The sequence below is a fragment of the Clavelina lepadiformis genome, chromosome 6 (assembly GCF_947623445.1).
Source record: "Clavelina lepadiformis chromosome 6, kaClaLepa1.1, whole genome shotgun sequence".
NCBI lineage: Eukaryota > Metazoa > Chordata > Ascidiacea > Aplousobranchia > Clavelinidae > Clavelina > Clavelina lepadiformis.
Window position 1 is genome coordinate 4,059,893 of NC_135245.1, and position 13,857 is coordinate 4,073,749.

The following is a 13,857-nucleotide window of genomic DNA, read 5'->3' on the forward strand; positions in this document are numbered from 1 at the left end:
TTACAAGTCTACAACTAAAGAGCTAACTCTTAAACTTCACTCTGTCATCCCGCCTCGAAAAAGGTCTTGGTTATACGTTTCACAGTGCAAGGTAAATAACTTTTCCACGCAAACACAAACGTTTTAAAAATATTTTTAAAACACGATCTTCCATCTGGAAATAAAATCGAGTGTTCGTAAATGTTATATCTGGCCATTATTTTCTCATTGTGGTATAACTTGGACGGTCGATAGAAGAGACACACGTAACAGAATTATTGCTGTAAGAATGTGGTTGCTGCTGAGGCAAATACTACACAGTCATCACCATTGTCCCACGACAAAGGAAGCTCTGAGCGACTGTAATGAAGAAACAGCTGTGGTTCCTTGTACAGTTAATGCATAAAAAAGCTTTCTAGATCTTCATACATACCGGGAAAACAGGCAGGCAGTCGTGCCTAGAATATAGAAAAGAAAGGTGTTCCAGCCATCTTGCACACTGGCCGTACATCTCCTTCGATCATCAGAGCCAATGGAGTAAAGCATGATTTGTACGCAAAAAAAATTATTACCAAACAAATAACAGCAGAAAAGCTTTGAAGCATAAACAATCGCAACAACTCTTTTATGGTCTTAGAATAGTTCCGTTCGCTTTTACATAATGATCGGTTGTAATAAGCAACCACTTGTTCGACGCCATCAACTTTCTGGGATAAGACACAACCAACGGCGACATTTGAAGTGTCGGTGTCCAAAATAAAATGTTTATTAAAATCGAGGTAGCTTGAAACAGGTGATCTTATTAAAACACGTTCTGGCACTGGCCGGTCCAGAAAAAACGTTTTTGCTATTTCGGTAAGTTTATGTAGAAGTGCTGCAATCAGTGCATAAAGTCTTTAATGAATTTTCTATAGTCAGAAGTCAAGCCAACAAAATGTTTAACGTGTTTGATGGACAGCGGAATTGGCCACTCCGTTACGACGTAAGTCTTGTCAGTATCACATTTTATACTCCGATAGGACACGACGTAACCACAAAAATAAACCTCAGTGTTAAACAACGTACATTTTGTAGGCTTAAAATTGAAGCCAGCAACTTCAATCCGCTCCAGAACCAATTGAAGCATATTCAGATCTTCGTTTAAAGTACGACCATACACAATTATGTCATCGAGGTAATCATCAACGCCGTTCCACTTCACGCCATTATTCGCATAAGGCGCTGAAAATTTGGAGCAGAGTTACACAACCCCGTTAGCTTTACATTAAATTCTAAAAGACCGACATGGCTTGTGAAGGCCGTAGCCTCGAGAGAAATCTTATCCATTGGTATCTGCCAATATCCTTCTAGTCTAGAGTAGAAAAATATTTGCAACCCGCCAACTCGTCGGGACTATCTTCAATGCTCCAGTTTGGGAAACTATTTTTCTTGGTCTTTTCATTTAGCTGGCTGTTGTCGACACAAAATCGTGTCTCACATGCTCTCTTCCTCACCAACACAACTAAACGGAACTTGGCCAAAGTGATTTTGAGGGGCGTATTAGGTCTTTGATAATATCTTCCACAATTGTGTTTTCTGCTGAAGTCCCAACCTCTTTGGCGCCTGTCGCGTTAGAGTGGCCCCGCCTGTATCTATAACGTGAGGGATATGATCAGTGCCGGCCAAGATCGTCTTTACAAACAGAAAACGCCATTTGGTGTTTTCTCAAAATCGCTTGTGTTTTCTCGTAAGACAGGTCTTCGTTAAAGTCGACGTCACCTTGTTTCTTGTGCCAGTGTTCAGGATCATTTTGCGGGGCCCTCGAGATTAGGTTAAACTGCTCCCGCATTAACACATCCGCGACCGATACAACTGAAGTTCTAAGGAATAGGATTCATAATTGAGGCACATGTGCCGGGCACTTTGCAAGGCACGTAATCTGTCACAGAGACTGGAGAAACCGGGGCAACTCGCGTACCTTTGGTTATTAAAGTATAACGCTGTCATCGCCAAGGTTTGCCAGCAACATAAGAATACGTGTAGGCCTATACATGGACGTCACAACACAACTAGCCGCTAAAATCCCCACTTAATGTTAAATTCAGTATTCCTCACTAAATAAGCTGAGAAGAGTAAAAGGTCTTTTCTATCGACGTCGTTGTTGGGTTTAGCCGACACGCTGATCTCGGAAGAAGACTACGCTCTCTATCACAAAGATCTCGTTGATATTTGGGACGAGCTGCCGTTTTAGCAGAGGAACTTCAGCTTCGCTTATAAACATGTTCATAGAAGTACAGCACAAAGCTCAATGATGAAACTAAGGAAAATCAAGGCCGATTATAAAATCATGCACTATATTGAAACAAACAAAAGATCAAGATCAAAGGCTAACTCCCCAAGTTTTAACAAGACTTTACCTTTATCCACAATGAATTAGTCGCTGTCGTCGGCTCCGACAAAACGCGTTTCTACCGGTGATGCTAACATGGGTGCTTTTTCAACAGAGTTCAAACCATTCCAAAGCGATTTCCTGACGAGTGACACGCTGGCCCAGTATTCACCAAACTACATCTTATTTTGTCCTGGAAAAATTACTGTAGGTAATGTTGATGAAGGGTACGAAGGAAACGATTGTTCAGTTCAAAGTAAAATTTTCTTAGAGCAAACGCAGTAAATATCGCAATTAATGCAATGATGATTGTCATTATTTCGTCATATTGGGATCATCCGATTCTACGATATGTAAAGTTCTATAGTTCTATACAAAATCACATTTGCTTACAGGCTACACTGTATATAGGTAATCCCTGTGATTTGTTTCCGTGTGGTGAAAGGGGTGTTTGTATCTGGAATGGTGGTACCAGCTACACTTGCAGATGTCTCGTTGAATTCCGAGGAAACAACTGCGAGACATATGACGGTTGGTAAATTGCTAATAGAGTTAACAATAGAAGTGCTCGTCTCCAATTTAGAGATATCAGTTTTGCATATTGGAGTGCTAGATCAATCAAAATTGCTGACTACTGACTACTCATTGCTCACCACTGGAGCAATAGCTGCATCTATTTCATTTATATTACAGCTTTAATGTTGCTTTACAACTATCTTGATTTACGATTGCAAAACTAGTGCTTGTATAGCGTACAGGTAAAGTTGATTTTATTCTGCTGTTTTACAGCTAACTCGTGTGCACATACCGTTGGTATGGAAGATGGTAGAGTGGAAGACGGAGATATTTCGGCATCACGTAGCAGTAATCATCCATCGTACCGAGCTCGATTGCACAATTCTTATGGATGGGAAATATATTCAGGTATATCATATAATGTGCACATTTATCTACGATATTTTGCTACATGACCATCGTCATATAAAGTTAGGCTATATTATAAAGATGTCAATTTTTATAAGTATTTACAGCTATTATGTACATATTTGAGTAGTTTATTAAGTTATATTTATTATAAGGTATATTAAGTTTGTATTATTTCTATGAATATATTAATAGCATAGCCTAATTCTAGTGCATAAATAAATCCGGCGTTTTATTTACCATTTATCATTCTTATCTCTTATAGCCAACATTTATGACTGGCTTCAAGTGGATTTGAAGAAAAATACAACCGTTGTAGCTGTAGCGTCCCAGGGGAGCGCGAGTGGTTCATACTACGTGAGGGGTTACAAAATTGCATATGGGTTTGCCCCAAACGCTCTGCAAATCATCAAAGACAGCAACGGAGAAGATATGGTAAGTGTATTCTATGGTTTCATAAAGTAATCAAAGCGACTATTTTATCAAAAATATAAGTCGAAATATAACGATATATATTAAAGTTGCTAGATAAGGAAAACGAAAGGACGGCAATAGGTTAGGGAAATGAATCCGCAAAAGCTGAATTTAGTTATTTTAGATTACACCTTTAATAATGTTATGAAATACAAGATAAATTTGGAATAGGTTGAAATTAGCAAGCGATACCTTTCAAATTTGTATAATGTTGAAATCTTTAAAGTTCAGGATATCCCGCCTTAACGGTTATTCAATTTAGCCAAACCTACAATTTCCTGAATGCCTCCATCTGTCGACCGAATCAAAGCAACGATTTGTTTAATTCTCATAAAAACTCATAATTCGGGCAGAACTTCATTCGAAAATACTTGTCGTGATCGCCCTCCGTCCTTCCAATCATGTTAAATCAAACAATAAAAACAACGCACCGTTCATCAAGCTACAGTAATTAAAAGTTGCAATGGGCATTCCTTGCTTCGAGGAGGGAAGGCGTAGGAGGGATTCGAGACAGTTCGGTACACTGATCGCACATTTGATAAAACGTGCGAGTTTTCAATCAAAACTTAAACACGTGTTTACAAACGAATGATATTCTTTATAACTGTGTGGGTTCGAGATGTCATATCGGTATATACAAAAAAATACAAAAGTCAAAGTCTGTGTTAACTTATACCCTATAGGCTACAGTGCAACAAACATGTGCGTGCAAGCAAGCTACATACGTTCAGTATAAAACGTTAAAAACGAAAACCTAAAAAAGTGCAAGAAAACAAAACATACGTTTCGTAACAGTTGTTTAAGATTTATTCAAAATTAGTAGCTTTGAACGCTCGAAATATTGACAGTTTATAATTGTTAAACAATGACATGTAAAAGCCTGGTCGTTTTAGCAAATGCACCAAGTAAAATCTCCGTCAAAAAGTGAGTCCAGTGCTGTAACACATCTGTGCTTAATATAAAAGAAAACATGACAAAAATTTTTAAAATGCCTTGTTGGTACAGTATATGTAGACCTACTCTCAAATACTGACATGGAATAATTAGGTTGACAATCGCACAACGATGCAAATTGCGATAAACGTGACATCACAGAGGAAAATCCTTAGGAGCAAACGCTCGGTAAATTTTCGATATTCCTCACTGTTTTTTTCGAAAAAAGTTGGAAGTTAAGAGTTTTCTATTATAAAATTCAAATGCAAGTTTAAAGCATAAAGTTTAAACGCATCTTTCTGATCGAGGTTTTAGTTTAACTTAACTTTTTCCGGAATTTATACCAGAGTCACAAAAAGAGATACAAAGAAGTGCAAGATCCTAATTTGAACTATAGGTATATTGATATTTAAAAAAAGATATTTGTAGACTAAATGTTAACCAATTTTCTGCTGAGTACAAAGCAAAACAGCAACAATAAAATATTTTGCTTGACTACGGTCGTAAACAAAAAAGGCCGTTACACCTGAAATGAATTTCGAGGAATGAAATGCATTTATATGTAGCAAGTATGTCTAACCTATTTCAACAAAGTTTAAGAAATTATCATTCAGCTTTTTCCCAGATTTTTCAAGGAAATTCGAACCACAATACAGTCGTGAGAAACAATTTCCCTTCTCCGGTTAGAGCGAGATATTTCAGGATTCTTCTACAAAGTTGGAATGGCGGTTATGGAGGCCTACGCTTAGAGTACTATTCCTGCTATCCTTAAACATTTTTTGACGGCAAAGTTTTAGATGAGATTGAATGTTAATCATACTTCTCTTAGTGTTGCTTTTATTTTGGTTACAATTTAATCTAATAATTGTATGGGAAAGATTCCTTGATACGTTGGTTATTTCAAACGTCCAATAACACATAAGCAGCAGCATATGTAATGAATATTACAGGGAAATCTTATAAAACGAAAAATATCACTAAGTACCTTGAGATTATTCCATCAAAGACGTATATATTTGTTTTTGTACTTAACAATTGCATACACTGTTATTTTGTTAAACACTTTAACTAAACACGAAAAGTGAGGCCTAAAAGAAACGCCTAAAGTGGTTACATGTTTAAATCGCACATGTTTATTCTGTTTGGTGTTTAAATGTTGTACGTGTTTACTAACTAGGTGTTTATTATCTTTGGTGTTTATGTTTAAATGTTGTACGTGTTTACTAACTAGGTGTTTATTATCTTTTGCGTCTAGTCATTTGGCAGTCCAAATTTCCAAAAGAAACGTTTATTAAGGTACAATCACGAAACAGAAAGGAAACAAATCACAAAAACAAGGCAGGTACAGAAACACGGGCGCCGCAATTAGGGCACGTACTATTGACAGGGGGCATAATTCTAAAAAGGGCAAAATTCATAATGTTACATGTTCATATTGCTTCTCAAAGAAGACGTATTTGGAGGACTTATGATAACCACACAGACTATCCTTCAACAGATGAGCTTGTAAAAAACCCAAAATAGGGTAAACCTTTGGGTATTGCAATTGCCAAGCATAATAACAACCGATAAGTTGCATTAAATAACCTAACACCACCCTCGAATCGTTGTTACATGTGATGTGAATTGAATCAGCAACAATGAATGCTTGCATGGTTCCTGCTTCGTTGTAAGAAACAAGCAAACTTGGCGGTGTTTTCTTTCTGGAGTTTAAATTAATCCGAAATGCCTAAAAAATTAAAACAAAAGTGTCAATCTATACAAATTGTTATGTGAAGCCATCAGTTAAATGAAGCAACTACAACTCACATCAACAGTCTGAATTGTATCAAACAGATTTGTTTTGCGAGTCGGCTGAAGTTGTTTTTGTAACCTCAGAAAAAGATTAAGTTCATCCTGTTGTGATGGATCCTACAAAAATTTTGTTAGGTTAATACACCATTTAAAATGAATTTATAATTTATTCAATATATATCAAATGTCTCAAGATCTGAACGCATTGTTCTTCAACAAAGCATAAGTAATAAACTAGCACACAAACAACCAACTTTTTGTTAATTGCTGCATGAATGCTTAGATTGCTCACCTCAGTTTCATCGCATTGCCGCTCAACATTGCTGTTAAATATTTTGTCAAGTGTTGTTAGCATGATTACATAAGCCTCTTCTATCGCATTGCAATCATATTCATAAACGTTTTTGAATTCTTCCTCAATCTGCATAATTTATCATCATATCAATAACCATGTCGCAGCTTCCAAACATGATCTACAACTGTAATCCTGTACAAAAGTATCAAAATCTAAAACATCTTATCATAGTTTCTCTCAGAGACTTACAAAAGGCATGTGGCCCAATAATGGAAACTTTTCAATGATTTCACTGACGCAACCATCTTTCATTAAACGAATTGCTTCTTGTCGAAAGACAGCATTGGCATTAAATGCCTGTTTTAGTAAACTATACTCCCATTCTGATTCTTCCTTTTGTAATTGTTGTCTAATAAATTCAGCCGCCTTTTCTTTTGTCCATTCTGAATCTACAGTAATTACAAATATAACACGGCATGTGCAGTCTACATCAAAATTAGTTCAATATATCCAATAATATAAATTTTATGTGGATCAAAAATATATAATTCTGCATCACCTGCCACTCTTTGCAGCTGAAGGAAACCTAACGATGCGGATCGTTTACCATGTGATGGCACAGGTGGATGGCTTCTCTTCCACCGTAAATTTCTAAGCTTTTCTGATAACTTTCTACAGAAAAAGCCCTTAAAGAAATAGTTTAGTATAAATTGTTATAGCCTATTAAGTACAAAAATATTTTATAATATAGGAAATTTATCATTACAGTGTATTGAAAACTTTTTCTTTAGGCTCCATACATCACTAATTATGTCTTCATTCTACTAATTGATTAAAGCAGCAGTTTTCAAACATTCTTCACTCAAAGCACATCCCACACTAAAGTTTCAGGACAAACCTTGCTGATTTAAAAATTTTCTTACTACTAAATGATCAAAATGAAATGTTTACCCAAGGTTTTGCTCTAGAATCAGAAGTTCCAGAAAAGTTTAAAGAGGGGTATCTTTTCAGCATTTGCTTTCCAAATGCCTCATACTCAGACTTTGTCTTGATATCACCATTAAATAACAAAAAAGAAGCCGTTTCTGCAACAACCATATGGAAATTTTTTTTATCTATGACAGGTGCAGCAAGGATAAGCTCAACTTCTTCTTTGAATTTAGGTAAAACCATGGTATAGCTCTCAAAAGCAAGCACATCCTCATTAACGTCAGCAATAACTTCAGTATCTCTGCTGTTTGAACATTGTGATTCATATGACACCTGGAAAGATAAAGGAAAAATTCTAAGCAATAACAATAATTCAGCTTTGAACTGTCTCAGTTTAATTCCTGATCTTATTCAAAGTTTGAAAAATATTAACAGGTGACACTCTAGTACTTCTAGACCACTAGACTACTTCTGTTTGCGTTTCCATAAACACAAGCAATTTATTCACTATTCCCACTTTCCCTGGATACATCAAGCGTAAATCACTTTCAGTAAGTTTTTTAAAGGCAAGTTCGTCAACCTCGTTCTCTGCAAACATGGAAATAATTTAAATTCAATTTGTAAAATTTGAAAATTATTAGAAAGTAAAATTTAATGAAAGTTGCAAGCAATGCAGATAAAACATGATGACCATTTTGATACTCTACTAAAAAATAGTCACTTATGTATTTGCAAGTTAAAAGTACGTCGAAAATTTCTACAACCCACTCAAACGTTTACTGTATTAAAAATAGTAACATTTCCAACACAATGATCGATTCATTATCTTGGGAAGCTGGAAATACTGTAAATTGAAAGGGCAGCAATGTAATTATCTAACTGAGCCTGCAAATATGGCTTCACTACTGTATAAGATAAGAAAAGCATATTATTTTGGAAAACAATCTTCTCCAAATTATACTGGAAGTAAACCTAACTAAGATTGGCTTTTTAATCACTCCAAACCCTACCCACATGTTGCATCATAACAAAAGTCTTGTGCTTAGCGCAATGCACTAATTGTGGCCAAACACAGAAAGATTTTGCAAGCAACAAAAATGAAGTAGATTCTGAACGCAACACTTCAAAGCAATTCAACTCACGACAAAAATCACCAGTAACAAGATCATTACAAAAAAAGCAAGTCACATCATCAATAATGACAATTTCTTTTAATTCAGTAAACTCAGGAACCTCAGTACCCTGCTCACTAGAGAAATCTTTTAACAAAACTGTTCCTCTCCTATATGTTATCCCGTGAATTTTAACTTCCCCAACAAAGAGAACTCTTTCCAAAGTGTTTCCAGGAAAACCAGCATCAAGCATAAAAGTCAATAGTTGTGGTAAATTGTTTTCGATTTCTTCCAAAGTAACTGTTCTTATTTTAGAATTACAAACTTGGTGATCGAGATAATTTTGGCAACGAAGACCTGATTCATCTATCATATTACAACACATCCATTTTTGGTGAAAAACTGACAAGCTAAGCGGTAAATTTATGAAGTTGAACCATTTCTTCTGTTTGAAAAAGCCATTTTTGGCTTCAAGTCTCATACACCAGTGATAACGAAGTGGCCCAAACAAGCGCATTTGCTCTCCAAGGTGCACCATATAGTGCATTTTTGGTGTGAAGGAATGGTCTGGATAAAGCATTTGCGTAACATCAATATATGTAGCTACGAGGCACTCCAGCTCTACAATTGTGTCCTTGTACACAGTGACAGATGTGCATAGTTGTACAATTTGTAGTAACCTAATAAAATTCATCCAATTATTATTTTGTGGAGGGATCCAGTCAACAACAAAAAATGGTAGCAAATGCATCAAGTTGAGCATACTAGCAGCTGTTTGAGGAAAAGTAGAACCATCCAGTAAATGCTTCTTCTCAATTATCTGTGGCTTGTCCAGGCCCTCTTCTACAGAATACTCAAAAAACTCAATGCAGTGATTAAATTGCTCCAAAGTGAAATATTTTTTCTCAAAAATCAAATATAACATCACATGCTGCACTTCTGACTTGCAAACACCTTCCAATAAAATATGCATAGGGTCTTGCAAAATACATTGACAAATATCAAATCCAGGAATATCCAAAAGGAATGATGATTTTGTTATACCCCATTGAGATGAATAGGCTGTCCTTTGATCTGCCATGCCATTTAAACTAACTATTCTCGAAACATGCTCACTGTGCGTTCGTAACGGGCATCTTTGATGCTCTAAATAGCTGCTTAAAGTAGCTCTGGTCACGTTACATCTTCTGCATGGGCAATTTGCTGCACCAACTCCCTCTTTGAACCCACCCATTGCCTGTGCTGCTGGAGTGTCTCCCACAGCATAGAGTAACAACCCCTGAAATAACCTTTGTTGACCTCCAACATTTAAAAGAACACCATTATACAACTCTATCATGCTCTGTACGAAATCTTTTAGCATCATCCCAACGGCATCAAACTCCTTGATATCCTTAGATTTACCCAAACAAAGTAACTGTATTAATTTCAACTTGTTTCTCACGTAAGGGGGTAAATTCAACAATGTCCAATAGTAAACAGTAATTTTATGCTTCTTTCGGTATGACCCGATAGGATTAACTATCTCAAAATCATCTGTATACAACGAGAAAAGCAAACAGCTAACACTACTTCTCATTAACTCATGACTTTGCCAATAAGCACCATCTCCAATGTCAACCAATCTATCAGCAAAGCTTTGTGTTGTGTTTGAATTTAAGTGGCTCAAGACTTCTGGCATATTAAGTAAAGAAGTGAGCTGAGATAAAAATGGTACATAATACACCTTTACAGGTTGGCGAATTCGCTGAACACCAGACTTTCCTTTTATATTTTTGTACTTTGCACCAATAACTGCAGCAATCGGTTTCACAAAACCAAAATGATTTGTAAAATACTCCTCTTGTGAGCTTTTAGTCATCAGCCTATCGAAGGAACAGCCGATTTTATTAGGATTCGCAATAGCATTATTCATGGAGGAAATTTTCTTCTCAATCAAGCAAGACATTGACTTTAAAATATCTTTTACAGCGCTTTCACTTGATTTATGGAAGGTGAGAAGTTTTAAAATAAATGCGGCTTCATTACGCAAAGAGTCTGTTTGACTATAAGAGCCAGTGGGAGCAGTATTCATCATAAAGGTATTAACTTCAGGTAAGTCCATATCCTGTTCATTGTTATGAACATTGCTGCTAGATTGAATATGGTATCGTTGGCAATGGTTTAAAAACTGTTTATATTTTGTAAACCGTCTCCTGCAGTCCTCTGCACCGCACTGATAAACCAGGTTCGAGTCACGATGTTTCTTCAATATGTGTTTGTTTAAATTTAAGCGTGACAAAGCAGTATGAGAACAAAACATGCATGAATAATTATTTAACGATGTCATAAGGCTAAAAGGAAACTACAAGTCCACCACTATTAAGCTAAATCAATGTTATCCCTAAATAAAAAGTGCACATAGCAAAAAACAATCTTGAAAAAAATCATAATACTTTGGAAGTAGACAGCAATTTTACCAGTGTTGTAGCTTAACATAACGGAATAGATTAATAAATTTTCCTGTTTTGTGTTTGACAATAGGAAACAATAGGCATACCTTACAAAGAAAATAACCAAAATACATCTCACGCTGTTTTATCAACTTCACTCATCAAGGTTAATTTTAATGCATATATTTAAATGGTGTACTATTTCCGATCGCATAAAATGGATCGCATAAATGGATTGGATATAAAAGATCTGTGCAAAAAGCTACAAAGCAAATTATTCTTTTGTTTCATTTTAATTAATAGGCCTATACATAGTTTTAATTATGTATGGGAATTAAACGTTTGCCTTTATCAAATATTTCATATCTTTGGTCCAATTTTTAAAAGCAGTCATTTTGCATTGGACTCATGCTAAACTAATTGCCCATTGTTAACATTCAGAGTATTTAGGCCCCTTATTTGATCATGTTAAACATGTGTGAAAGTACAAATGGTCACTTGTGGTCGTTCATCAAGACTAGTGCAAATCATCATGCTTGGTTTACAGTTCTTAACATAACTTAAGTTTAATTTATTTTCTCAAATGCATTCTAAGATATAAACTTTATTTTTATCTGTTAGGTGTCAACCTGTTCTATCAACCTATAATACATATATAGAAAACTGTAGACTAACACAGCACTACAGTAGAAAGTTTGCAAAAGGAGACGTTGGTTTTGCTGTATCTGCAATTTGGAACATATCCAAACTTTAAAAAATATATGCCGCTTGATATGATTGTAATATACACAAGCGCTAGGCCTATAGCATCTGCATTTTCCTTGTTACATGTCGTAACCGAAATCTACTTCAGTTACTCATTTTGCAAACTTTCTAGTGAAGTACAAGCACAGCAAACAAAGTACAGCTTACCTTTCATGGTCTTAGCCACCTCTACTGAAAAGTTAGCATTTACTAGTTTTTGAAATATACCATCACAATCCATGATAGAAAGGTAGTTTACCGTATGATATATGATAATGTATACGTTATTCCAAGGAGTGCTGGCCTGCACAAGGAGAAACAGCTTAACAGACTCTTTCCGGGTTTTTGTCTGAGTGACAAGATTAGCCACCTGAGCGAAACCTTTGCAATGCAATGTCTAGGCTACAACAATTGCAATTTGAAAAAGAACCAAAGAGGGTCAACAATTTTCACTGAGGGTGTAGGACAACACTAATCTATAAAAATGCGCAAGCAAAAACATTGTAACAATAGGCTACGGCGCTACACAATGCCTTAAAACAATTCGCTGTCTGCATATGTAAGCTCAAAATGGATTTAGATTTTACAGCCTGTAGCCGGCTGAAGCTGGTATATGCGCGGACACATTTTTGACAATGGTGGAATTTAACATGTTGTTTCATATAACTTAAAGCAATCTAGAAATGGCAAACTTGTTGGATAAAAAGTAAATATAAAATAATTGCGTATTCCAATATAAAAAAAACGTTTAATGTTACGAAAGCATTTTTAACTTCTTTATTTTAGGTTTGGAGTTATTTAAACATGAAAGAAATAGTAATATCCTATTTTTTTCAGTTGCATATTCTAGATTATATGAACAAACGCTGATCTGACATTTCACACCATTAAGTGGTGATAAAGACTTTTCTTTAGCCTTCCAATCGAAAGGCGACGAAGATAACGCACATGTTTGGGTATGCCCGAGTGATTTTAAACTTTGATGGGCAAAGCGTGATAATTGGTCTCTCACTCTCCATTCCTGGGTGAATGGCTTTACTTAAAAACCAATTACAGCCAAAAACATATGATGAAATATGGCCTACAGTAACGCCTGAACAATACAATTTAGTGCTCAGCCACTCCATACAGGAAAAATTTCAAAACGATTTTAAGTTGCCAATGTTTTATTCCATTGTCCAACTTTAAACCTAAGAATTGAGTTCGACATATAAATCTATATACTGAACTATAGTTCGTGTAATTGGGTAATGCGAGCAAGTCTAAAGCATTTGGCTAGTACCGAAAAAGGTGCCCTTGAACTATTAGTTTTTTAAAAGGAACACGATCAACACTAAAAAAACAAAAACATTGGCATACGACGATCGACCGATGATATAAAATTAAACCCGCGTTTAGTTAGGTATAGAAAAACTAATAAATGTTCTTGCTTTGGCTGAATTATTCAAGCCATTTAAACTTATTCTGCTGATGATATATATTAAAATATGCTTAACTTGCGATCCAAACCGAAAAAACTGGTTCCAACTTGAGCCACACAATTGGAAAATATGTATATGATTAAAAGCAAATATAAAATGTTTTAGATATATTCTTTCTAAAGTAACTTAAAGTATAAGTTATGATTCAATAAAACTCATTAAAATAAACACATTCCTCCTAAACGCCTTTTGGTTTGACACATTTTGTAATCTTTGTGTTATGTGTTTAACATTTAAACGCTAAAAGCGTGGAAAAAGTGTAGAATAGGCATAAATCATTACTAAACGTGTCATGGATTGTGGTGTTTAACCCATAAAGTGTTTAAATTTTGTCAAATTAACAAAATTTATACACTTAAACACATAATTAAACACTTTAACATGTTTAAAG

General features: G+C 35.5%; 2 protein-coding genes across 2 annotated transcripts; one reads left to right on the forward strand and one right to left on the reverse strand.

The window, feature by feature from the left end:
* Positions 1 to 3,149: 3,149 nt before the first annotated feature.
* Positions 3,150 to 5,718, forward strand: LOC143462925 (neuropilin-1a-like). Its single transcript, XM_076961241.1, has 3 exons — positions 3,150 to 3,271; positions 3,537 to 3,706; positions 5,304 to 5,718. The coding sequence occupies exons 1-3, from the start codon at positions 3,163 to 3,165 to the stop codon at positions 5,448 to 5,450; spliced, it is 426 nt and encodes a 141-aa protein (XP_076817356.1). The 5' UTR covers positions 3,150 to 3,162; the 3' UTR covers positions 5,451 to 5,718.
* Positions 5,719 to 5,950: 232 nt separating this feature from the next.
* LOC143462905 (uncharacterized) lies at positions 5,951 to 13,857 on the reverse strand. Its single transcript, XM_076961219.1, has 8 exons — positions 12,154 to 13,857; positions 8,167 to 8,285; positions 7,719 to 8,030; positions 7,327 to 7,453; positions 7,017 to 7,216; positions 6,765 to 6,893; positions 6,488 to 6,589; positions 5,951 to 6,407 (listed from the first exon to the last, which is right to left on the reverse strand). Exons 1-8 carry the CDS (start codon positions 12,224 to 12,226, stop codon positions 6,093 to 6,095), a joined length of 1,377 nt encoding a protein of 458 aa, XP_076817334.1. The 5' UTR covers positions 12,227 to 13,857; the 3' UTR covers positions 5,951 to 6,092.